Genomic DNA, 25,973 nt, shown 5'->3' with positions numbered 1-25,973 from the left:
TCCAATGGACTCCCAACCCTCCACAAATTGACAAGTTTATGCTTTGTTTTAGAGACCTGCTCTATTCCTATTCTAAGAATGTTAAGTGCCACCCTTTCAAATAGATTTCACAGCAGCAATTATGCAATCCATAGAGTGCATCCGGAAAGTATTCACAGCGCTACACTTTTTCCACATTTTATGTTACAGCCTTATTCCAAAATGGATTAAATTAGTTATTTTCCTCAAAATTCTACAAACAATACCCCATAATGACAACGTGACAGAAGTTTGTTTGAAATCTTGGGGGAAAAAAATCACATGAACTTTGCTGAAGCACCTTTGGCACCAATTACAGCCTCACGTCTTTTTGAGTATGATGCTACAAGCTTGGCACACCTATTTCTGGGCAGTTTCTCCCATTCTTCTTTGCAGAACCTCTCAAGCTCCATCAGGTTGGATGGGGAGTGTTGGTGCACAGCCATTTTCAGATCTCTCCAGTGAATTTCAATCGGGTTCAAGTCTGGGCACTGGCTGGGCCCACTCAAAGACATTCACATAGTTGTCCCGTAACCACTCCTTTGTTATCTTGGCTGTGTGCTTTGGGTCATTGTCCTGTTGTAAGATGAACCGTCGCCCCAGTCTGAGGTCCAGAGCGCTCTCTGGAGCAGGTTTTCATCAAGGATGTTTCTGTACATTGCTGAGTTCATCTATCCCTCGATCATGACTAGTCTCCAAGTTCCTGCCTCTGAAAAACATCCCCACAGCATGACCCTGCCACCACCATGCCTCACTGTGGGGATGGTATTGGCCAGGTGATGAGCGGTGCCTGGTTTCCTCCAGACATGATGCTTGCCATTCTTGCCAAAGAGATCGATCTTTGTTTCATCAGACCAGAGGATTTAGTTTCTCATGGTCTGAGAGTCCTTCAGGTGCCTTTTGGCAAACTCCAGGCGGCCTGTCATGTGCCTTTTACTGAGGATTGGCTTCCTTCCTTCCTTCGACTACACAGGCCTGATCGGTGGAGTGCTGCAGAGATGGTTGTTCTTCTGGAAGGTTCTCCTGTCTCCACAGAGAAACGCTGGAGCTCTGTCAGTGACCATTGGATTCTTGGTCACCTCTCTGACTAAGGCCCTTCTCCCCCAATCACTCAGTTTGGCTGGGCGGCCAGCTCTAGGAAGAGTCCTGGTGGTTCCAAACTTCTTCCATTTACGGATGGAGGCCACCCTTCCGCAGATCTGTTCCTCGATACAATCCTGTCTCGGAGGTCTACAGACAATTCCTTGACTCGTGTCATGGCAAAGGCTGTGAATACTTATGTACTCTTTTTTTCAATTTTTTATTTTTAATAAATTTGCAAAGATTTCAAACAAACTTCTGTCACGTTGTCATTATGGGGTATTGTTTGTATAATTTTGAGGAAAATAATTAATTTAATCCATTTTGGAATACGGCTGTAATATAACAAACTGTGGAAAAAGTGAAGCGCTGTGAACACTTTCCAGACGCACTGTACATGTACAGGCTACAAGGTAACTACATGAGTTATTACAGTGAATGTGATTTCACCAAGTACAACATTCTCCTGGATCAACATTGCAACCAACCAATCAGATTTGAGGGGCAAGTTTACAGTTTAAGTTTACTCTCAAGTTTAGGCTTGTTTTCATAACTAAATTTAGTGGCCGTTCACAGCAACTTTTTTCAACAAATTCTTTTTAAATCGTTTTGGCCGTTCATTTACACAACAACAGCGTTTTGGGGGCCTGAAAATGCAAGTTTTTGAAAACGATACCATTATTGTGGCTATATAAACATCAAAAATGCGAAGTTGTGAAACCGTTGACGTCATGTGCATACATTACATGTTCAGTCTATATGTTACGAACTGCTCTGAGACAAGGTTGAGATCCAAATGCAACTTTTAATAATGGACACGTAATCCAATGTACAGGCAACAGGTCAAAACACAGGTTGGCAGTCCAAACAAACAAAACACAAGGTTGGGAACACGGCAAACAGATAATTCAAAGGCAGGCAGAGAGTCCAAAAACCGAAATACATGAAACCAGAGAAATGCAGCGCAACAACATACAAGACTTCGCAGGGAAAGAATGAGTGTACATGGTTTAAATAGGCTGAGACTGACAAGGTAATGAGACACAGGTGGATGCCATGAGTTATGGGAAATGTAGTTTGTGAGGGAATGACAATAGTCTGATGTAGAGTGCCCTCTGGTGGCTCTCAAGTGCACTCCAGCTGGTGACCGTTACATAGCCCCCCCTCAAATGAGCGGCTTCCAGATGCTCCTAAAATTGTCCAGGAGCGAGATGGAGTGGAGGCGGACCCGGGGGCGGGATGGAGGGCCAGGCCCATGGAGCGGAAGAGGGCCTGGAGACCGAGGCGGAGCAGGCAGCCGGGGCGGATCCGACACTTCAGGGGGCCAGGGCAGATCCGACGCTTCAGGGGCAGAGGAGGCCATCTTGTCCGAAGACACAGGCGTGGCGGCAGCCATCAAGGGACGAGATTCTGGAAGGGCTGCCATCACGGGACGAGACTCTGGAAGGACGGCGGCCATATTGGCCAAGGATTCACATGTTGGAGCCGATGTGGGTACTGCTTGGACTCTGATGCTGCATACACATTTATTATTAATGTATATAGGATAAAATGTTTATTAGAAAATAAAAAGACACTTAACAAATACAGTGGGCCTCAAAAGTCTAGTAGTGAAATACTGCTATCTAGATTTTTTTATTATTATTATTGTATTTTGTAAATTGTACATTTTGTTTATGTAGATACATGTGTTCAGTAGGATTTGTATATGCTGGAAGCAACATACTGAATGTTAATCTTTTTGTCTTAATTTATTGCCAGTGCACACAGCAGCATCATGTTGCCTGGAGCAAACAAGCACAGTGCTAACAACAGCCAACAGACCAGGCAACACAATCCCATCCTCTGTTCCATTCAGCTGCTGAAGAGCCCACACAGATCTTTCCCTGCTTTCTCCGCTATAGCTCAGTTGAATTGGAGCGGTCTGTACCATCATTTGGCCCTCCCAATCTATAAACACATTTCAGATGACTTCAGGAAGGGTGTCTTAAATGAAAAGTATTATGTTTGGACATCATCTTGGCTGCTGCATATATCTTGGTTTCATTTATAAGGATATTGAGGAAAAACTTGGAATCCAGGAAGATGGCTGCATTGTTCTGGGACTTGGATTGTGCTACAACTCCTCCACAGACACCACCTCTACACTTCAGTTCTGAGTTCAGGCATACCAGCCTTGTGAGGTGAGATTTAATCTTTTACCATATTTGATAATCATTACAATTTGACCTGGTGAAAATTACCTCATCTTTTTCAGTTCCTATGATCGTTCACCCATGCAAAACAGCTTAGATTGGCCTTCAAGTGAGCAAGTGGAGTTCACAAGATTAAACCGCTCCAGAACTAAAGACAATACAGGTCTGATAGCAGGTTCTGAGTGCTTTTATTGGTGATAAAATTAAGTCAGTATTTCATTTTACTTAGGGCAACTTGCCTCTGCAATTTCATCATATATTTCAGAAGGAGAATGGCATATGGTAACAGCCACTCGCTCATTGCTTGGTAGGGAAAGAGGCCAGAGGGATTGTCTGCAGGATCAGCAGAAAGCCACTTACAACAGCTTGCCAAGAGTGAGTTTGAATTCTTTGTTTTATGTGATGTGATGTTTTTTGTTATGTTATATTTTATAACCTAAAACATATAACAAAAAATAACAAAACATATAACAAAAAACAATATAACAAATAACATAGCACATAAAAAAAACATTTTTATGTGTTTTGTTATGTGTTTTACGTTGTTTTTTTGAATTATGTTATGTTTTATGTTATGTTATATATTGTTTTTATTTTGTTATATTATGTTTTTTTTTGTTTTATGTTGTTTTTTGTTATATATGTTCTTTGTTTTATGTTATGTTTTTGTTTTGTTATATGTACTTATGTTGTGTTATGTTTTTGTTATATGTTATGTTACGTTTTTGTTATGTTCGTTTTTTTGTTATGTGTTATGTGATGTTTTATGTTGTTTTTTATTATGTTATGTTTTCGTTATATGTTATGTGATGTTTTATGTTATATGTTATGTTTTTTGTTATGTTATGTTATGTCATATGTTTTGGAATGAAGTAAAAATTCCCATAAAATTTAAATGTTATAAAGTAAACATGGCCTATACTTGAAAAAATGTGTGAGTGAAATTACTTTATTACTGTTTACCATTACTTTTGAATCTTGACAATCAAAGGATACAGCACTTGAAAGATAAGTAACTAATCAGTTAATTTGGGCCATTTTCTTAATGGCAATTTATCATTAACCAATATTTTTTGGTTTCGTAGGCACAATTTCTCCAGCCAAATAGAGAATCAAGTGCTTTTTCCCCCTATGCTAATGACTTCTGGTTGAATGGTAAAGATGCCAAGAACAATGCTGAGCCCCTCAGAAACAGTCGTAAGCAGCACCCGCTGACACAGCCGGGCTTCTACAGCCCAAAAATCCAACGATCAAAGCACTGGGAAGCTGCACAATCCACAAAAAAGTCTTTAAAAGGATCTTCTTCCACAAACAACTTGAAGGAATTCTGTGCTCTCTCGTTGCCTCTTCCTTGCTCCAAAACTTCTGTTCTCAAACCAAGGTGAGATCCATAAATCTTGTCAAAATTAATGATTATATAATGTTTTATACAATTCCTGATGAAAGGGCAAGATTAAACCAGTATGAATTCCTATGATGGCTCACAATGGGTTTTTAATCCAGGACACAACTATTGATTCAATACTTGTAATATTCTTTGCGCCTCCGGACCCCTCCTTCTCAGCTTCCACCCATGAGATCCCACGGGGGAGGGGTGGGACAGTCAGTAAAAAGTGGGACATTCCCACCACATTGTATAGAGTTGTTCCCTGACCCTAAATTCAGTCTACACCTTCCAGTCACCATCTGTCAGAGTTCTGAGTCTGATTTTCTGTATTGCTGTAAATGAATAATGTCACAGAGACAAAAAGGGACATTCGAAATAGAATGAAATTACTTTTACATTTTTAAAATGGCTCTGTCTTTATGCTTGCAGTCCTTTTGCAATGTATGCACCGCTTACCTCATTCTTTGTTTTTATGTTTCTACAATATGTGTGTGTCTGTGGTCTTTTTGTTTTATTTTTGCCAGCCCTTTGTTTTCCAAACCGCAAGAGGTTAAAACGTCCGTGGTGAAAAAGCCTCCTTTGATGAGAGCTGTGGTTTCTCAATCTTCACCAACCTCAAATCAACCCGGCAAAGAGCACTTCAGCCAACTCCAGCCAAGAGAGGACCATCTCATCAAGAACCAGGACTGCATTTTGTTCAATCTGCAGAAACCCAATATAAAACCTCCCAGAAATGACCAACTTGCGTGGAGGCAGAGCCAGAATTCATTCACTGAGGATACTTCTACCAAGAATTATTATTCTATTAACACACAACAACTCTTCCCTGGACGACAGTCTAGAGCAGACCAGCCAGCAACGTTTTGTCCAAAACTGGAAAAGGCAAGTCATGAGGGTGTTGACACTGGCATTAAACCATCTCGAGGTGACCCTGACCGGTCATGTCAACTTCAAGCCAGCCAGACTCAACCTGACTGCAGCCCAAAACAAAAGAAGATACAGTACGAGTACGCACTGCATAGAGAAACCGGTGGTGTCAGAAACGGTGACCACCACCATATAAAACGGTAAGCAGATATCTTTATGGGATATACTTAATATTTTTTAATGTACCATTATCATAACAATAGCTTATAGTATTGTATAGTAGTGTAGCAATTATTACGCTTTACAATAAGGTTTATTTTGTCAGCATACGTTATTACACAGCTCTCTGAAATACTTCATTTTAATTGGTCAATCGCACCACACAGTGGTCAGATATTTCCTAATATCCATGTCGTCTGTGACAACCAGAGGTGGACAGTAACGAATTACATTTATTTGAGTTCACTTTTTGAGGATCTGTACTTTTCTTGAGTATTATTTTATCTGGAAACGTATGACTTTAATTTCACTAAATCTGAAAGACAAATATACTTTTCACTCCAATACATTTCTGCTAAGGTCCTCCAAAGTCGTTATATGTAGCAGCTTTGAAAGTAGGAGTTGATGGCAAAAGGTAAGAAGACGGTTCCTCTGCGCAGTGCTATGCCATGGCCATACTTAAAAAGTTTCACTTTTTTGAAAAGATTAAAGATTCATTTTGTTTAAAATGTCTGCTTTGCTTGCCTAAAACGAACCAAATCACAGCCTTCAGAGTATTTAAATCAGTTCATGGTAGTCAAACGCTAGCAAGATGGAGCATCACTGACTGGCTTAAACCAACATGATGGCACAGTGTGCATTTACACAAAAATGCAACAATAATAAAACAATGCGTTGACAGCATCTGTGTGAGAGAGACATAATTCAATTTTTGCATTTTTGGAGCTCTCTGGTGTGCTGACTTCTCATCAAACATCCAGGGAGGCCCCAATAAATCTTATAATGATTTAAATTTAGATAACATAATCTTAATTAAAATGCAAAAAATAACATAATAAATAATAAAAATAAAGATGTACAACATTAAACTGACATAATACTTTTATATGTATTTATTTGTGTGACAACAAAGTACCAGAGGTACATATCAGCTTTGTGAGGAGGGCCTTCAAATATTGTATTTTAGTCAAAAAGGTTGAGAATCACTGGTCTAGAGGCACATTTTTTTAAAAGTTACACTTATTTTAACTTGAGTGCTGCTTTTTTAGAACAATGTATCATGTGTGAGACTGCAAAATATGCAAGCGCAATAGTCAAAGAGACGTCCACATAGCTCGTGCTTAGAAAAAAAACTAAGAAAATGCAGTGTAGTGGAATGCAAAAACACATTCTGTGTGAATAGCCCCTTAATTATTCGTCTTTTTTAGACGTTGTACGGAAGATTTAATATACACAGATAAAATAATTTCAACTCAGATCAGCTTTTAATGCTTTGACTAATGATAAACCTTATTGTAAAGTGTTGCCCACAAAACAAAAAGAATCAGTTATAAGTAATTATCTGAATTTTATTAGTAGTTGGCTTAACATATATTTCTCAGTCAGGTGGATGTGAACTCAAAGAATGTGTTTGGTAAGCCTCGAGTGATCGCATCACTGCGAGCAGCATGTTCCCCGCGACCCGTTCGCAAGAGCACAGTGGTGGAGGACTTGAAAAAACTCATTGTGATGGATGACACAGAGGACGGCGCTCAGGGTCATTCAGTACGTGATGTATTCGGCTCACATTCAGTAGCGTGACCCTAAACAACCTGACAGCCTAGGACAATAATGTGGAAAAAGCAGGTATTGTTCTGCTGAGCATTGGCATGTGAGCAGTGTTGTAATGTTGCAATGTGTTTACTGTCTCTTTCTAGTCATCACCTCAGCAAAATGAGGCAGGGCTTTGCAGAAGTTTATGCGCCAGTCCGTCGCTATTCGGTCCTGCTCTGCGATCATACCCAGAGACTCCAACGCTCACACCTGTCCATTTCCACCTGCAAACACGTCAAACAGGCAAGATTAAAATAATATTTATTGTACTGTTGCGGTTTATCAATTGCTCTTCAACTAGTATTACCTTGTCTTGAAGAGATCTTTGGAGGATCTTTATGGTATACAATAGCACTCACTGGTTGTTTTGTCCTAGAATGTGGGGAATTGCCTGAGCAGACTGAATCTGACTTTTGGGACAGAGACCAACATCCTGATCCTCAACTCATGCCCCTGCCAAGCACAGCCTATGATCTTGACTGGAACAGTCTAGTTCAAGCAGCCCATGAGTATGAGAGTAAGTATCAAAGTATAAATGAATATGTTGAGTTAAGATTGCTCAACATACAGTGGTCCCAAACGTTTTTGACACTTATAAATGTTAAAAAAAAATTCCATTGCATTAGATATAAAATATCAAATCATTTGTCATGTGCAAACAAATAATGCTAAAGCTTTTCTCAGTATTGACTTTACTTTTTTAACTAAACCCAGTGCCATTAGTGGATGTGTGAAGTAAGTTTCCTTCAAGTGATATTTATATTAATTTGTGATATTACTTCAGTGCAACAGTTCAGTAAACAAGAAGTCAAATACGGAGTATTGTGACGTACAGTATATACGCATGAAACGGCTTCTCGAACAAGAGAAAATGTAGCGAGACTTGATTTTATCCATCGGTAATTGATTAGATGGTTCCCAGACAGCAATATAGTGTCGCCCAGATCCAGCCCACATCTGGTACGAGTGGAATCCACATGTACCTTATGCGGCCCGGATCTGGGCCGACACTGTTGCTGTCTGGGTTGGATCGTTGTGGTTTGCTAAAGAGTGCAACAGTGGCCATGTCCTTTTTCAGCGGAGCTGGTTCCCGTTTTTTTTTTTTTCTCATTCAGTTTTCCCATAAGGATTTGAAAATAGTCTTTGTTAAAGAGTCATAAGTTATGAACCAAGCCAATCAGCTACGAGGTGAATCACAACACTACAAACTTAGATTTGAAGCAAAAAATCAGACAAAAAGACAAAGATACAAGACTGTGTACTTGACGGTTTTAGTGCAAAAAAACTACAATCCCGCATTGTGAACAGCATAATCGAATTAAAAACGATGGAGAAATATAAAACTAATCATTTACAAGATTATTGCAAAATATGCATATATATATGCAAACATTTAAGTATTTTGAGAATGTACAAAAATCTCATTCGCAGTGCTTCGTGGGAGTGGGCGGAGCTAAAGAGCTATTTTGGAGCATGTTGCTTTTTTTCCACTCTCTGGTTGGTGTAATTTTCTGCACAGTGTCATGGGTAATGTAGTTTTTCCACTAGGAATTCTGTTAATATAAGATGTAATAATGTGGGCTGACAGCTTCAGCAGAAGCAAATACAATGGTTTAACAACCTCTTAGCTCAGAGTAGGTCTGTCTTTAAAGGTTTGTAAGTTATCATTCAAAATCAGTTTCCTTATGGAGAAAATTAATTTAGTTAGAATGAGTTTTTACTTCCGGAACCCGACTGTTGCTGTGATCTCATGTGAGTGAGAGTGTGAGTTAAAAAAAAAAAAAAGAAAAAAAAAATTATGTGAACAGATAAATCATTTATAATAAATACTGCACAATTCCTGCACAAAAAATAGGAATTATTTTAATTCCATGGTGACTCATAATTTTCATAATTTGTTTAATGCAATGACATACTATTATTAGTAGTAGTATTAGCATTAAAATGAATGACTCCATGGTTATGATATTTTTTACAGCACAAAGGATGGCAAGCCTTTTGTCAGAAATGAGTCCTGTATCAAGCAGGCCAGATACACCATCCAATGAAACCTACAAGATCCACCATTCCAGTGCTTATTGCAGTGGAGAAGATATGGAGTGAGTGGAGCATATTTTCTAATCTTAATTTTAAAACCAGTAAACAGCTATTGAGGGTAAGTTCTTTCTTTAAATAATACACTGCATGAGTATTAATGGACTTGAATGGTTATTTTTAGCAGTGACGTATTCATTGACTTCCCCGACCAACTCTCTCACCTGGAAGGGATGCTTAGGCGACTGAGTAGTGACCTGCTGAAGGTGAGGCTTATTTAGCGGTTAATAAATGAGAAAGGAGTGAAATATGTGCTCTCATAGAGGACAAACTGGCTCATTAGCACGATGTGTTCCTCTGTCCTCTGATTCAGGAGAAGAGAGACAAGGTGGGACTACTGGCAGAAGTGTTGGAGCTTCGTATTAGCAACCAGCATCTGAGAGAAGAGTCCTTCAGTGCAGTTGCACAATTACACAAAATCAGCAACATTTTAAACACAACACCTGAAGGGGAGGACTAATTCAGGGTTGGAAGCAAAGACTACAAATCTGGATATAGGCAGACTTTTTTTTCTTATTGATTTGGGAGGTAAAATCTGCAGAATGGATTTAAAATGTTAAAATGCATTAAATGGAGCCACTGGTAACTCAGGGTTTCTGCAGGTTTCATGAATGTAAATTTAAGACTAAGTAAAGGAAATTTAAGGAATAGATTGTACAAAAAAGGTAGTTTGAATACCTTTGTTTTCAACCAATATGGACATAACTTTTACTGTATCTTCTCATCACACTGCAAAAAAGTGGTGTTCTTCCTTAGTATATTTGTCTTGTTTTCCAGTGCAATTGTCTAAAGATTCTTAAATCATGATGCATTAACTGGAGATAGAAAATGACGGAATATGAAGTCTTGTTTTCTGTAAAATTGATCAAATGAAGTGAGTTTTGCTGAAAACAAGAACAAATATTTGCCAATGGGTTTAAAAAAAACTATTTAATTCAAAGGGAAACTCATTGATAGATATTTGTTCTTGGTTTAAGCATAAACACACAATTTCAATAAATTTTTTTCAAGACTTTCAAGACATTTTACATTTGCATCTCAAGTAAATGTATCAAAGATGTTTCAATATTTGTATTGGCAAACAGGACAAAAATGGAAGATATAATCATTTTTGCAATGCATGCAACATTTAATGCCATAACTTAACACTGTAAAAAATTATTGCTGTGATTATTTATCACAACTTAATATTCAACATTAGAATAAGAAATGGTGTTATTCCAACTTAAAAAAGTATGTGTTCGTGCTTGACTTAAAATGTTACGTTTAGTTAACTTTAGTTTAGTTTAGTTTAGTTGGATATAGTTATCTCAACAAATTTTAAGTTGTTATATCTAATTGCAGCAACATTTTTTACAGTGTGAATTTTTGGGCCCTATCATACACCCGGCGCAATGCAGCGCCAAGCAAGTGTCTTTTGCTAGTTTCAATCCGACGCAGTTATAATTTTCACGTCCTGCGCCACGTTGTTTAAATAGCAAATGCGCATTCAGTCTTTATATGTAAATTGCGAATCCGCCATTGTGTGAACGCATCTGGCTTTTAAAGGGAATGGCAGATGAGACTCTGGTTGGTTTATTTCACGTTATGCCCAAAACACACCCAATACTCATTAAGAGAATAGAGACAACCATTTTAGACCATGCGCTGCGCGCACCGACCATTTTTCCCATTGTTAAGCTAGCAAAAGTGGATTTGGTCACGCCCTAAGTGCACTTGCGCTTTAGACCATGCGCTTAGATCCTTAAAATAGGGCCCAAAGACTTTCTTCTCTGATTTAAGGCCTTAATTTGTGCAAAGGCGAATGAAGCCCTGCAGCAATCCTGTAACTGAAAGCTTAAACAAATTAGCCAGAATATTTAATAAACACACACATTAAGGGCAGAGGGTATGTAGAAATGAACATTGAATGACAATGTTCCAGTTCTTCTGACGCAGGTTTTATGTGAGTTTGAAAGCCACAGAAAAGCCAAACAAACTGAACTCAGTCGAGGTTTAATAACAGCACAGTATGTACAAACCAGAACAACTTTCATAAGGTTGATAACTCTCTTGGGAAACATTACAGATCCCCTAAGGCTTCTTAGAGAATAATTAGGTTATGGCTGTAAAAAAAGCTATAAAACAGTTTGATAAAAAAACATAATAAATATATAAATATATATAAATATATATATATACAAAGATAGATACTTAACAATTGTCATGTATTATAAATAAGTAATAAAAGTCAGAATATGCTTTATCAAACAATGTAAAGTCACAATGAAAAATGCTGAAAACAGCATATTAAAACACTGAAAATGTAAATATGCTCTGTGATGGTTAAAAACATTAGAACAATAAAAAATATACTTAACACAATAAATAAGTTATTTTAAAATGCCTGAGATGTAATTGTGTTTAGTCACAACAGTGATTAACCTTAAAAAAAACCTGTATCGAACTATAAAACGCAGCTGTTTAAAGATCAGTTTAAAGATCAGTTTGGCTTGCCTTTCTTAGACCGTTCAAGCATATGTTCAGTGCAGTGGGTAACTGAGGTGTGAAGACCTTCATTTGACAGCTTTATACACTTCTCTGTAGGCCAGTAACATGTGCAGTGGACTGGGCACAGAGCGTTCTGCCTTCATTTCTGTCTCGCGTTCTTGATCGCGCACATTGCGGTTCTGCTGCCGACTGAAGCTCCAGGCTTTCAGGCTAAAATGGAAAGAGGTTTATATGAAATTGCAATGCAACAGATAAACCTGTATGAAGTTTGGAGAATTCAGAGAGCCTACCAGTACACACGTCTCTCCCTCTTGGGCAAGATGTGCCAGAGATTGGCTAACTCTTTGGTGACTGTAGTGGATGGCATGCCAGGATAGGATCTGTTCCCCAATAATATCAACACTGTGTGTCATTAAAGGATTATATATTCAAATATATTTCGATTGGTCTAATAGTAGTATACACACCTGATATATAATTTTCTGTTCATTCGGCAGAACATAATGAAGCCATTCACACATTTCTTCTTAGGGATTGGCTGCGTTGTACCACGTCCTGCTCTTGAAGTGCGCCTGCGTGAACATTCTTTTCTTCCTCTTTTCAGAGGAATGAGTTGTTCTGGGGTCTCGTCTTCAGAACTTTTGTTCCCTTCCTCAGTCTTCAAGGACAGATAGTTGCCATTTCCAGCACTCATGAAAGTCTGCCAATTTGAAATACAGACAAGATACCATGAATAGAGAGCTCACTGTAAAACAATATCTCATGGGGTCCAAAATTCCACTAGTAAAAATGCTTCTATTTTGCAGTTTTCTAATTACAATTGTGTCCAATTTTATCCTATTTTCAGCGTGACGTTTTTGCAGCCTGTACAAAGACAAATGATCAATGTCACAAAGTTGCTTATTTGTAGTGCAGAATCTTTTATTAATCTATTCATTTTTTTCATTTTATCATGCGTAACCTTTCTAGATTTTACACTTTTGAAACTGTTTAACCCCCAGAGACCCAAGCTTGTTCACAATGTATTATTTAATTATTTATTTTTGTCATAGTTAACAATAGTTAAACCATTGGAAAAATATTGCAGAATTACAATTTCACCAAAAAAATTTGGATACAGTAAGTGAAAGTTTTGATAAACTTATTTGATGTATTTCAACCAGATACAGTCATTAAAATTTAAAATAAATTCACTATTTACACACAACTATATCAAACTTGTAACAAGCTCCAAAAACACCTGCATTTTTTGTACCCCTCTTTGAACAGGCTCCATTATATGAGAACAATATTAAAAAGTTTCACCCGTTTATGCACAGTGTTGCATTTTTGCTACACTTAGAATGGTCTCATATTAATGTACGTTCAAAATTTCAGGGTATGTTAGCCTTTTCGCATCACTACACACTGTTATGTGTAGTTTTTATCCATATAAAGTTATGTATTATTTAATTGCATTACATACATGTTGCAAATCTGCTGGGTCTCTGACCCCAGATTTTCAGTGGTCTCAGACTTTTAGACCCCACTGTATATACAGGCAACAAAGCATCACAAAGTTTGGCCTTACTGAGTCATTTGCAAAACTGCCATGCAAACTGGAACTATTTAAGATGGTAGATTCTGGGGTGACCCACACGTCCTCGAATAATGCTGTTATGGTAAAAAATATTGGTCAGTCAGCATTCCAGCAACACTGTCTTGTTTGTAATTTCACACTGTCAGTAACGTGCACATTTGGCTCTAAGTACGGTGGCCGAGAGAGCTCAACACGCAGCAACTGAAGAGAACACATGCAAATAGAAAAAACACCAACAAATTAAGAAAACATCTTCATCAGTTTGACAACACATGTGCTGCAAATACTCACAACGCAACCAAATACAGAAACGCGCCGCAAATAGCACAGACCACAATGGAAATATTTCAAGGAGACCCTAACAAGTGAGGAACCTGGCTAGGACATGATTATTGCTCAATGTCTACTTGCCAGTGGTGTTGTCAATGACCTGAAAGGAGAGTTTTTTGTTTATTTTAACATCCTGATCGTATGTGCATTGTATTTGCGGCACGTTTCTGTATTTGGTTGCATTGTGAGTATTTGCAGCACATGTGTTGTCAAACTGAAAAGATGTTTTCTTCATTTGCTAGTGTTTTTTCTATTTGCATGTGTTTTCTTCAGTTGCAGTGCGTTGAGCTCCCTCGACCACCGTATCTAAGCCTCCATTAAATTGTACAAAGTATATTATTCATAAAACAACTAATGCATTGATTTCATAAATAGTATACATGCTAGTCTATAGTAGTATATATAATGTATATCTAATAATATGTGTGAAGGCCTGTATGGCTCATCTTTACTTTGTAGCACTTCTCGCCCTTCGGGATGGAGAGAACGGTTGAGATCTTGAGAAGGAGATGTGAGCAGAGAGGGGTTGAGGATCAGGCTGTCTGCTTCCCCTGTGGGTGGCCGCAGAGGCAGTATTGGTGTTTTTGGCAGCGTGGGGCTGAAAGGAAAATGCATTTTCCAAGCCGCTGGAAAAGCTCCAAGCATGGGGTCTTTAAGAAGAATTCCTGATCTGAAGATTTAGTAAAACATAAAAACGAGTTACAAGCTTGCACACAGGTACATCTTAAATGGATAGTTCACCCAAAAATGTAATTTACTCGCCCTCAAGTTGTTCCAAATCTGTATGAATTCCTTTCTTCTGCTGAACACAAAAGAAGATATCTTGAAGAATGTCGGTTACAGTTGATGCCTCGTTGACTTCCAAAGTATTTTTTCCCTATACTATGGAAGTCAAGGGGTCTATTAACTATTTGATTACCCATATTCTTCAAAATATCTTCTTTTGTGTTCAGCAGAGCAAAGAAATACATATTGGCTTGGAACAACTTGAGGGTAAGTAAAGAATTTTCAGAATTTTGACTGTTCATTTTTTGGTGATCTATCAATTTAAGATGTAATATCTCTGCTATTTACAAATATAAATTAAATATCCAATATACAAACCCTGATGGAGGTGTATCCAACAACTCTCTCCCTGGGCTTCCATCCTCACTTCCTGTTTGGTCTTCGCAGATACTACAGGTACATTCAATCTCGGTGCTCCCTGATAACAAAAAATATCCCCAGGTATCATTTATGTTTAAGTATATGGATTTAATTGATGTCTAACACCAAAAAAAAAAAAAAAAAGATTTTTTCACCTGTATTGTAAGAGGAAGTTGTGGAGTTGGAGTCTATGGAGCTTTGTGATGGCTGGCTATCCTCAACAGACCACGACTCTTTGTCCTCTGCAGATAGGACCTCTGATGAATCGCTTTGTCCGTCACACACCAGCTGGAGTTCTTGCTCCTCAACAGCATTTATGATAAATCTCTCAGAGTCTTTGCTCAGAGGGCCCCTCTTTTTGTCACTCAATTGTACTGTTTATACATTTAAATGTAGTGTAAGTGAAAATAAATACCATTTTGTATAATAAAATATAAGATTTTTACTTTATTTAATATCTTATTCTTTAAAAACATATACTTTACCTGTATACTTGTTTATGCCACTGTAGGTGTACATTTTCTTGGCTTTTAGGAATTGTGGTGGTGTGCTTGATAATGGAGTGTCCTCGTTCTCTGACTCTGCAGACACACACAGGTCATAGACTTTAGTCAATATCGCATGCCCACATCCATATTTCAAAACAAATGCATAAAAATCCTTGAATTGAGCATAAATAATAAAGCAAATTACTGTTCTCATTGTTTTTGGGGAGACAGTGTGGGGGAACATGACTCTTCAGACTATGAATGTGGCTGTGGTGGAAGTCAACGCACTGCAGCATGTTTATCATGGTCTCCTGTGGACACAAAACAGAGTCAATAACATTGTTTTATCATTATTTTTAACTATATGTATTTAAGTCATTCGTGCCATGTAACAAATTGAAAAGTATATTTTATTTACTGGTTTTAACGCCTAGAAAAAGTATTATGCTCCAGATATAGTGCCTTACAATCAGTGTTGGGTGAAATGCATTACTTTGTAATTAATACATTTTCCCTTGAAAAAAATAAAGTAAGGAATTACTCTTAATTTAATTAGTTACTTCTGATGTAATTGCATTAAATTATGTATAGACTATAGAACAATTCTATATAAAACAATAGTGGATTTAACATAAAACTTTAAATGTTAAAATGTATGTTTTAATGTAACCTTCTCCATTTAAATACTTTTTGCCAGTTCAAGAATAATTTATACAATTTTATATTATTTATTTGGAAGAATTAAAAGAGCAGTTTGATGTCTATCCTTGTATTGTTCAACTGGTTGAGGTTGATATGGGACATAGAAAGTAATGAGCAATAATAAGTAATGCAATAATTTTTAGAGAGAGAGTAATTAGTACAGTAATCTAGTTACAATGTTGAAGATGTAATTAGTAACTAACTACTAATTACTTTTTAGAGTAACTTACCCTACACTGCTTACAATAAGTACCATATCTTATTCTTAATTCTACATAATAATTCTCTAATAATAATATAGTTTTGAGAATTTACATTTAAAATAGTCGTTGGAATTTTATCACAGCTGACTGAGTATCAATGTGTTTCGCGCTTTATTCAAAGCTATATTATTTTTAAAAACTTTAGAATAGAACCTAGATGCTGTTGGCTTGTAAATAGGTTCGGAAATTCTTTCATCACTGACACGTCTCTTTTATTTTCATGTTTTATTCTTTTTAATGGATTTATATTTTCTTGTGTAGATGTAGTTGCCTTACCTGAAGTTTACTCTTCGGAGTCTAAAAATGCCACAGTATATTGCGGATATTCAGTCAATTAAATCTCCACCAACATAGAGCTTCTTACAATGACATTGGAAAAGAAAAGAGCCAATCAGCTGCAGCGCTCACGCGGATTGGCTAACGAGAAGTATCAGGCTTTCTCCAATAGGTCCTTTACACAGACCTCGTGACAATTGGTTACTGGGCTGCTTAGCAATAAACCCTTTTATAAACTTTAAAGCCGGAGTGTATCTTTTTAAATGTTAAAATACCATTAAAATTAAATCATGCTGATTTCCTTACAAAAACGTGAAAACCCTGACTCGGTTGCACTATCATCTGTGTTTGAGCATCAAGAAGACCACGTAGCAACATTCATTGCGTCAATTGGCTTTAGGGGCGTGGTTAATTGTGCGAAGAAACTTTTTGTGTATGTGTGCAATTCCTTTCGGTGACACTAGGCGTGCATAAATTACACTGCAAATTATGTGCAAAATAAATCAAAATATAAAAAGCATTTTCCTTTTTATTTTTATTTTACAATATTTTAATGAGAGGTTTAAATATTTTAATCTATTATTGAATATTGAAAACGTATACTGTTATGCTCGAGTCAAATGCATGAATTTAAATAGGCTAACGTTATGTTACAGCCTATTTATTATCCTACATCACTGCCAAAAGTAACTGGGGACAGCGAGGACACCCTAGAGTGGGACGAGGAGCTACGCAGATAGCTTTCATATGCCTCAGTAACACCGACTGCAGAACTGAGATTCGATCATTTACAATCTGCATTGTCAAGATATCAAGGACGAATCAATCATTGGTAATGAAATGTTCCTCAGACAGAATAAACGCTCTCGTCATTCAACACGATGTGCTATTTATTTCCTGCGACTGCAGTGGATTTGATAGAGCAGTGGTGTGCCATTCCCGGACTAGTGGTACAGTAAGTAAGTGTGTCTTCCCTGCAATCTGCTCTTCGGGGTCTGCATATTTTGTGGACACTAACAATTTAAGATGCGTCATTTAATTAGCTATGATGTTTGCATGTGTTATTAATTGTTTATCTATATAATTATTGTATTACTTATCCTATAAGTGTTCACCAGATTATAAAAATGAGTTAGGAATCATTGGTTTCGAGCTGAATATGTCAGTTTCGTGGTACGATTCGGGATTTTAACTGCTTTTTCTATATTCCCCCTCCATGCAGGTTTAATCCCTATTTTGGCATCTGTCGTAAACACAAGATGAGCCGCTTACGGTACAAAGCAGCGCCTGTTAGATGGAACTGTTCTGTCGCGAGCTGTGACCAGCAGCCACGCATCTGTCGCGTGCGTTTATTGCTGCTGTGTTTGTGCGTGCTGGTGGCAATGACATTAACACTGGCATTATTACTATCGAACCACCAACCGATGGAGTATGACTTACCTCCCAGACCTCCCGACCTGTTCAAAGACAAGGTAAGAGGACTACAGACATTTTTTTTTTTAATTTCTTTTCTTGCGCACTTTTCAATAATTTCTCTAGAATACAATCCTGTTGGGAAATCCATCTTTAACTTGTAGCTGTGTTTTGGAACATACCTTTTTTTTTTTTTTTTTTTTTTTTTTTTGCTGGTAAAAGTTAATTTTATTAAGTATACTTAAGCAAAGTTCAAGTATATTTTAAGTATACTTTATATCAATGCACTAGAATACTTGTAAGTGTACTGTTTCAATACTACTTGGGACAATTGGCCCACTTTTTAGTTTATAAAAGTATACTTTTAAGTATACTGTAAGAATAACAGTGGTAAACTTTGAGTGCACAACTACTGCTATGTTTTTCGTTTGTACTGCATCTGTACTACAAGTGAACTTATACCGAATCCGATAGTTTACTTGTCAAATACTTGTGGCAATTTTTCTTTGAAGTACACTCTCTCAGTAAACTACTAGTTTAGTTTATACTACAAGTATACTTGTAAGTTTTCTTTGATCATAACATCAAACTTAGTTTACTATTTATATGTTATTTTTTGCATGTTAAGTATAGCCTACTCTGAAATATCGGTACTATACGGTTATCCGGACCACACGTCACCACACGTAAATGTACTATACGGTTAACCTAACCCTAACCCTACCCAAATAGGTGTGGTCCGGATAACCGTATAGTTCCGAAATATCTTTAACTGTATTTTAATGGTTTACATTTTAAAAACATTGTATTCTAGTTTCATGCAACCCTTTTTATCAACATTTGAATTGAGGGTAAGTTTCATAAAAAAAAAAAAAAAAAAGCAACATTTTAAACAAAAAGCTGAGAAAATCACATTTTTGTCAAAAACTACGTCCGGATCGGATTCAGAAAGATGATCAAAACATAAATGGAGTAGATTGAGTCCATCAACATCCCCAAAGTTCCACAGTTATTAACCCTTCCTAGGTCGACATTTCATTCTGTAACATTAGGCAGTTTTGAACTTATGCTGTTGAATGTCTGATTATCGCATTGTTTTACATTTGTGTAAGCAATCTTCTATCACTTGTTTCTGCTTCTTCTTCACCTGTGTTTTGATCCGGAGATCCTGTACCATTTCAGAAGATGCGTAATAGCGCCCCCTACTGTATAACAGTGTTCTCTCGCAAAAGATATTTGCGTTCACTCGCAAAACCTTGTTGTGAGCTCGGACAAACCCTTCCTGTTTAATGTCCCGTTGGCAGTGTTTCAGACAGCTCCGTAGTCCGTACGTTACCAATGGAGCGGTTCATAGAGTTTGAACTTGTACTCAAATATAAAGAAATGCAGTCAGCGCTTAGTTCAAGGAGTTCTCTCGTAACCCATTGCACAAAAGATTCTCTATTGTGGAAAAAGGTTCTTTACATTATCAAAATGTTCTTCACACTAAGAAAAAATTGTGATTTTAAGAAATGTAAGCTTAGCGTTAAAGGAGAACTCCGGTCAATTTTAACATTGAGCTCATTTTTTTGTACATTTGGAGTGCTGTCAATACAGAGAACAACGACAAAAATCGGTGTTGCCTACACCGAGTTATTCTATTTTTAAAATTTGCACCCTATTGACTTCAATGGGGCAAGTAGTAAGCCTGCTTTTTAGCCTCTTAACATCCTTTAAGTGTCATTACAAGTGCACAGAAAATGTGAGTGATTCCTTCCGAGTGAACACGAGTGGATCTGACTGCAGTAGATGTTAGAGATATTAATAAAAATGAAGTTAATTCAGCCAGCGCTCATACCTTTGTTTACATCCTACAAATCGGTGGAAGGCCATAGTAATCGATTGTCGAGTTCACGCGCGTGATCATAGGTACTAAACCTATGCGCGTGAACTCGACAATCGATTACTATGGCCTTCCACCGAAAACAGGATGTAAACAAAGGTATGAGCGCTGGCTGAATTAACTTCATTTTTATTAATATCTCTAACATCTACTGCAGTCAGATCCACTCGTGTTCACTCGGAAGGAATCACTCACATTTTCTGTGCACTTGTAATGACACTTAAAGGATGTTAAGAGGCTAAAAAGCAGGCTTACTACTTGCCCCATTGAAGTCAATAGGGTGCAAATTTTTAAAATAGAATAACTCGGTGTAGGCAACACCGATTTTTGTCGTTGTTCTCTGTATTGACAGCACTCCAAATGTACAAAAAAATGAGCTCAATGTTAAAATTGACCGGAGTTCTCCTTTAAGTTCTGCCAGGAAGACTCAATCAGCGCGTCATGAATTAACTCACTTCTAACCAATCATGTGTTAACACTCTCAGTATAAAAGAATGGTACTTACATCCGTCTGAGTTCGCAGATACTGACGGCGCCAATTACCTCCATCCTCCCCAACCACCTCCAAGATGGTCCTTTCCCTCCATCCTCCCCACCACCACCAGGATGGTCCGTTCCTTTACCTCCAGGGGGTCGGCTGCGCCCCTGCCTTCATCTTCAGGCGGGATTTGCAGATTCCGTTACCCTCGCATTGCTTGCTAAGGACGGGGCCTACGCCAAAGACTATGCTTGCTGAGCTATTAATAAATGTACTCTTGTTATATCATTTTTATCTCCCGAGTCTTTCTGGTAGAACTGTTCATTAAAATGTTCTTTGGGGAACCCAGAATGGTTCTTCTGTTGCATTGCTGCAAACCCCCCCTTTTGGAACCTATATTTTAAAAAGCGTAGACCAGCCATAGAAAATGGAGATCACAATCCCAAACCCAGTTTTTTTCCAATCTAATTTCTCTGCAATTTTCCATGCATCCAAATGACTATGTTGCTCTTCATTCTGTGCACCCGATCACCTTTCACATGTTTGCCGTCTTTAACCTTTCATAGCAGAATCACCAGCCAGGTAAGCCCACGGTTGGCCAGGTGAAGCGGCTCGTCTCGCAGGTGAATTGGGGAAGACTGCGGTATTCCCATCTGCGACCCATTCTCATTGAGCGACAGCCAGGAAGTCGTGGGAGTCGGGCTGTTCGAAAAGTAAGACACGATCAATTTAGGAATATAAGTTTTGTTTTTTAGTTGGATTTAATCTTGGACACAGTCACCTCTGATAACGGAGTCTGTAGATGCATACATGTTCTGTAAAGCTTCTTTGAAACGATATGCATTGTGAAAAGCACTATACAAATAAATGTGAATTGAATTGAGTTTCAGATCTAACCAAATATGCTATAATCTGATGTCTTCCATTTTCTGTGATTGTAGCACATCTTTTCTCAACTGGATTCTCTTTCAGCGGGCTGGTCTATAGATGTGGACTCCTTCATATCTGAAACCCCTCGTGGTCCCGTTAGCTTCTCTAACGTCCTGGCTGTTTTAGACCCGACGGCTCCTCGACGATTGCTTTTTGCTTGTCATTATGACTCCAAATTTATACCAACAAATCCTAGTGACCCACATAAGGTGTTTGTGGGTGCTAGTGATTCAGCTGTTCCCTGTGCTATGATGCTGGAACTGGTCACAGCTTTGGACCCACATCTCAAAAAGCACAAGCAGATGGTGAGACAAAGTGTTACTCTTTTATCTCATTTTCAAGAAAACCGCTTTCAGAGGTCATTCATTTAAAAACTAAATCTGAATACAGTGTATATATATATATAGAGAGCATTACTAGCTCATAAGTTCTTGCTGTCCTGAGATAAAGAGAGCGATACATGTCTCTGAGGAGGTCACTTAAGCTTTTTCCAGACTTGTGAATAGCCACAGTGCGGTAGAATTCAGAGTCAGCTCTGTTGTTTAACTTGTATCAAAGCCAAGAGCTGCAAAACACTGCATGAATGGAAAGGGTTTTGATAAGAAGATCCTCACAAACCCTTACAAAACTAAAATATATGGAAATATACATATAAAGCAATATAATATATAATACATTTTCATATATGGGAAACTAGTGCTTTTATTTTTCAATATATTTCAGTATATGCATTGACCATGTATTGATACATATAAAAAATTGACAAAAGAGACTAAAACTGCACTACAGTTTTACATGTAATTGCTTGATTGATTAATTTCTCTTTCATGAGTTAACGTATGGGTTTACATAAAGCTAAACACATATTCATAAACTTTTATCTCACTTTATTGTTTGCATTGTTACATATTTCATATATGAAAATATACTATTTTTTTTACTGCAAACAAATATTGTGTATATCTATATATACAGTATATATATATATATATATATATATATATATATATTAACTATGTATATTTTACTCATGATCTTGTACATATATTACACATACATGTTCCCATATAAATGTGAATATATAGTACATATGTTCAAATATATTTATACACACATAGTACCATATTTTATCACATGTACAGTGCATGTATATGTTATGAAGTGTATTACTGAATATAAAATGACATACATTACAACAAATATATTGTAGTAAATATATTGTCACAATTTTTTCAATACTATGAATAGCAGCAATTCCTTATGTATTATTCAGTATATTAACACATATTGTTCTGTATATTTTCAATATACATTAAATAATTAGAATTGAGCATTCATATATATTTATGGAAATATTTTCTTTGTGTAAGGGAACCTACATAGCAGCTGTAGAATACATGGTTACTCATCCATGGGGACTCGCTATTGATTTTTTTGCACAGCTTAGTATAATAAAGAAGCATCTTCCTCCACAGGCCAGGTGGAAGAAATTATTTTAAATTAATCTAAATCCTTAGTAAACAGAATCCCACTGCAACAAATGATTGAACCATGATTGAAAATTTGGGACATTTGATTGATTGTTTACTTTTATTTTACACACACAGTTTTTTTCGTGTGTGTGTGTGTGTGTAGATGTCCAGGGTAACCCTGCAGTTGGTCTTCTTTGATGGAGGAGAGGCTTTCGAGCAGTGGTCTCAGACAGACTCGCTATATGGTTCACGGCACCTCGCAGACTCCATGTCCCGCACTCCTCACCCGCCGGGTTCTCAACAAACCACACTGCTGAACGCTGTGGTGAGACATGATGCTTGTGTATGTGTGTGTGCATTTGTTTTTAAAGGGGTATGAAAATTGTTCTTCATTCACTAACCTCATATCTTTCCAAACCTGTATGACTTTCTGTTTGTGGAACACAAAGAAGATGTTTTGAAACAATGAAGTCAATGGGGTCCAAAATGGACTTTCATTGTATAGACCAAAGCATTCTTCAAAATATATTATATTATGTTCTGTAGAAGACGAAGAAAATTCATACAGGTTTGGAACAACATGAGGGTGAATAAATAAGGACACATTTTCTTTCTTTTTTGTCTCTTTAAGTGTCTATTGTATAAGAAGTATATAAATATATTGAGTTATTGCTGATATTTGCAGGATCTCCTTGTTCTTTTGGACCTTATCGGTTCCCCTGATCCCATGTTTGTGAATCACTTTGAGAACACAGCTCGCTGGTTTGACCGCCTTATCGCTGCTGGTAAGACTGATTTGACTTTCCATTAATGCTGTAGTAATCCCGGTTAATCATTAATGGCCATAAAGACACTTAAAACTAATGTTTGATCCGCAATGGCTTAAATTAGAATAAAAACTACCAGCCACTTACTTCAAAAGGAAAAACCATTTATTGACATCTATATGTCTATATGTGAAGATAAAATAAAATAAAAATAAACATCAGTGAAGAATGTACAATATTGAACAAGTTGATATTCAATATTGTTATGAAAATTATAATTATGAAATTAAGTCATAGACCCTATGATAGGTAGTTACACCATCTATATGGCCTTGTCCTTTAATCCCTCTAATTATATTTCTGCATTTTCTTAGAGAAAAGACTTCATCATTTAGGGCTCCTTAGTTCTCATGCCAAAGAGCAGAGCTATTTCATTAAGGATTTGAACATGGGGCCGGTTGAAGATGATCATCTTCCTTTCCTTCAGAGAGGTAGGACAAAGTGTCCATCATAGCAACAAAAAAAAAAATATGGCCAAAATATTGCTGTAAGATTGACTATACTGTATGGACCTTGCTTTTTTGAATGCAGGAGTTCCAGTGCTGCACATGATTGCTACGCCGTTCCCTTCCTTCCTGCACACGATGGAGGACACAGCAGACAAGGTTCACAGTCCCACCGTGGACAATCTCACCAAAGTCCTCGTGGTCTTTCTGGCGGAATATCTGCGGCTCTAGGATGCTATCATATTACATCCAACCACATCCGTCGTGAATCGGTCTATACCTCAGTTGCACTGCTTTAGGATATCTGATATCAGTGACTGTACTCAGAGATGCATAACATACTGTATATTCTCAGGCTGCCGTCCTATATTCTGACATATGCTTACCATTGAAGTTTCTGCCATGTTTATCAATCGGTATTGTGCCTTCAGATAGTTTTGCTATCTAATAATGCACTGTATAGACAAAATTATATTATTATCTGTGCCAAAAAAGCGGTTTACAAAATTTGATTCATATTTTCAATAACTGCAATAAAATCAATAGAATGCAAAGTAAATACTTCAAGCTCAGGAATGGATGTGAACCTGATGCTATATGAGAAATGATTACACTATGCACTACAGTGAAGCTTGATAATACTACAAAAATTCTGGTGAACATATATTTAGTCTTGCAATAATTTTCTCAGATGTGCAGTCTTTAATTTCTAAATGTTCAATACATGTTAGTCAAGATTATTTAATTTTATAACAATGATTGAAACTCAAATATTGACTTGAGACTTGAGATGGCAAGCAATTAACTTGAGACTTGACTTGTACTCTAAATTAGAGACACTTCAGATCTACAACTTTTTTTCTTGGAATAATGCAAAAAAATTATAAAAGAGAATATTTAATTTAGCGGGCATTTACAGTAAGGAAAACATATCCTATCTCTTATGATCAATAAAATTCAGTAAATGGTATAAAAGACGACTTTTTGATTCAAGAAAACCAAAATTACTTTATTTTAGATAGGCATTATTTAAAACATTTACATTTATTTATTTTTAAATGGATTTTCCTGCTAAAAACTAACCTGCAGCATATAAAGTTGCAGCAAATAAACTTGAGACTTGCATTAATGAACTGAATATTTGAATATATCTGTTTTATAATAATGTATAAATATATGTATTTTGCAGTTGCAAAGTTTCAACATGGACTTGCATAACTTGATATAGTCTGATCGTATAGTCGTATAGTCTATAAGATTTAAAGGAGGAAGTGAGTCTCGTTACATTTCGTCCTTGTATTTGTGCAGTGTGTTTCAATACAGCCTGGCCACTAGGTGGCAGTGTATCGGGCACTTGGAGCGTGTCTTGTCGTCACTGCATCAGTTAGGAAACATAGGTCATATCGGCAAATTCAGTTACAGTGTCATTGTGTAAACGTTTAGGATGAGGCTGGGGGTTATACCAATTTCCAATGAAATCTAGCTCTGTCACTGACAAGGTAGAGTGTTGCTGTTATTATTTTCCTGCTTGTTATTTTGAAATGTGCTGAGAAGAGTCGTGCATAAATGTTCTTAACGTCAGATCTCAAGCAGCTTTAGCAATGTCCAGTTGTGTGACATAAGTTACAATAAATCTAAAACGATGTAAACATCACATTTTTCAATTAGTGTGTTTTTTTGTTGTTGTTGAGAATAATAGGCCTACATATTTTATATAATAGATTTTTGACATTACAGAAGTATTCCATGTAGTCAATTAATATATTAGATCATACTTAAACATTAAAAAATCTTGTTA

At 37.0% G+C, this 25,973-nt stretch overlaps 3 protein-coding genes across 4 annotated transcripts; 2 read left to right on the top strand and 1 right to left on the bottom strand.

Annotated features, from left to right (window-relative positions):
* The first annotated feature begins 3,008 nt into the window (after positions 1–3,008).
* On the top strand, positions 3,009–9,934 carry LOC311277022 (uncharacterized protein). Its single transcript, XM_084387128.1, has 11 exons — positions 3,009–3,281; positions 3,356–3,456; positions 3,559–3,668; positions 4,379–4,674; positions 5,205–5,747; positions 7,149–7,311; positions 7,464–7,602; positions 7,736–7,876; positions 9,338–9,458; positions 9,578–9,659; positions 9,767–9,934. The coding sequence occupies exons 1-11, from the start codon at positions 3,184–3,186 to the stop codon at positions 9,911–9,913; spliced, it is 1,941 nt and encodes a 646-aa protein (XP_084243254.1). The 5' UTR covers positions 3,009–3,183; the 3' UTR covers positions 9,914–9,934.
* A 2,057-nt stretch (positions 9,935–11,991) lies between these two features.
* meiosin (meiosis initiator) lies at positions 11,992–16,776 on the bottom strand. The gene is made up of 10 exons (XM_084387129.1): positions 16,728–16,776; positions 15,692–15,797; positions 15,484–15,579; positions 15,154–15,372; positions 14,957–15,056; positions 14,305–14,522; positions 13,514–13,596; positions 12,411–12,643; positions 12,234–12,323; positions 11,992–12,153 (listed from the first exon to the last, which is right to left on the bottom strand). The coding sequence occupies exons 2-10, from the start codon at positions 15,789–15,791 to the stop codon at positions 12,009–12,011; spliced, it is 1,284 nt and encodes a 427-aa protein (XP_084243255.1). The 5' UTR covers positions 15,792–15,797; positions 16,728–16,776; the 3' UTR covers positions 11,992–12,008.
* A 627-nt stretch (positions 16,777–17,403) lies between these two features.
* Positions 17,404–25,674, top strand: qpctlb (glutaminyl-peptide cyclotransferase-like b). 2 transcript variants are annotated; one of them, XM_084386668.1, is made up of 8 exons: positions 17,404–17,686; positions 17,950–18,199; positions 21,067–21,213; positions 21,442–21,735; positions 23,066–23,227; positions 23,588–23,687; positions 24,044–24,160; positions 24,261–25,674. In XM_084386668.1, exons 2-8 carry the CDS (start codon positions 17,987–17,989, stop codon positions 24,404–24,406), a joined length of 1,179 nt encoding a protein of 392 aa, XP_084242794.1. In that variant the 5' UTR covers positions 17,404–17,686; positions 17,950–17,986; the 3' UTR covers positions 24,407–25,674. The 2 variants fall into 2 exon arrangements, with proteins under 2 accessions (XP_084242794.1, XP_084242795.1); XM_084386669.1 differs by lacking the exons at positions 17,404–17,686; positions 17,950–18,199 and adding an exon at positions 20,465–20,771 and having other exon boundaries at positions 24,261–25,146.
* The last annotated feature ends 299 nt before the right edge of the window (positions 25,675–25,973 follow it).

This window comes from Rutilus rutilus (genome assembly GCF_951802725.1).
Source record: "Rutilus rutilus genome assembly, chromosome: 18".
NCBI lineage: Eukaryota > Metazoa > Chordata > Actinopteri > Cypriniformes > Leuciscidae > Rutilus > Rutilus rutilus.
Note: the sequence above shows the minus strand (reverse complement) of the source record. Positions and strands in the feature narration are given on the sequence as shown.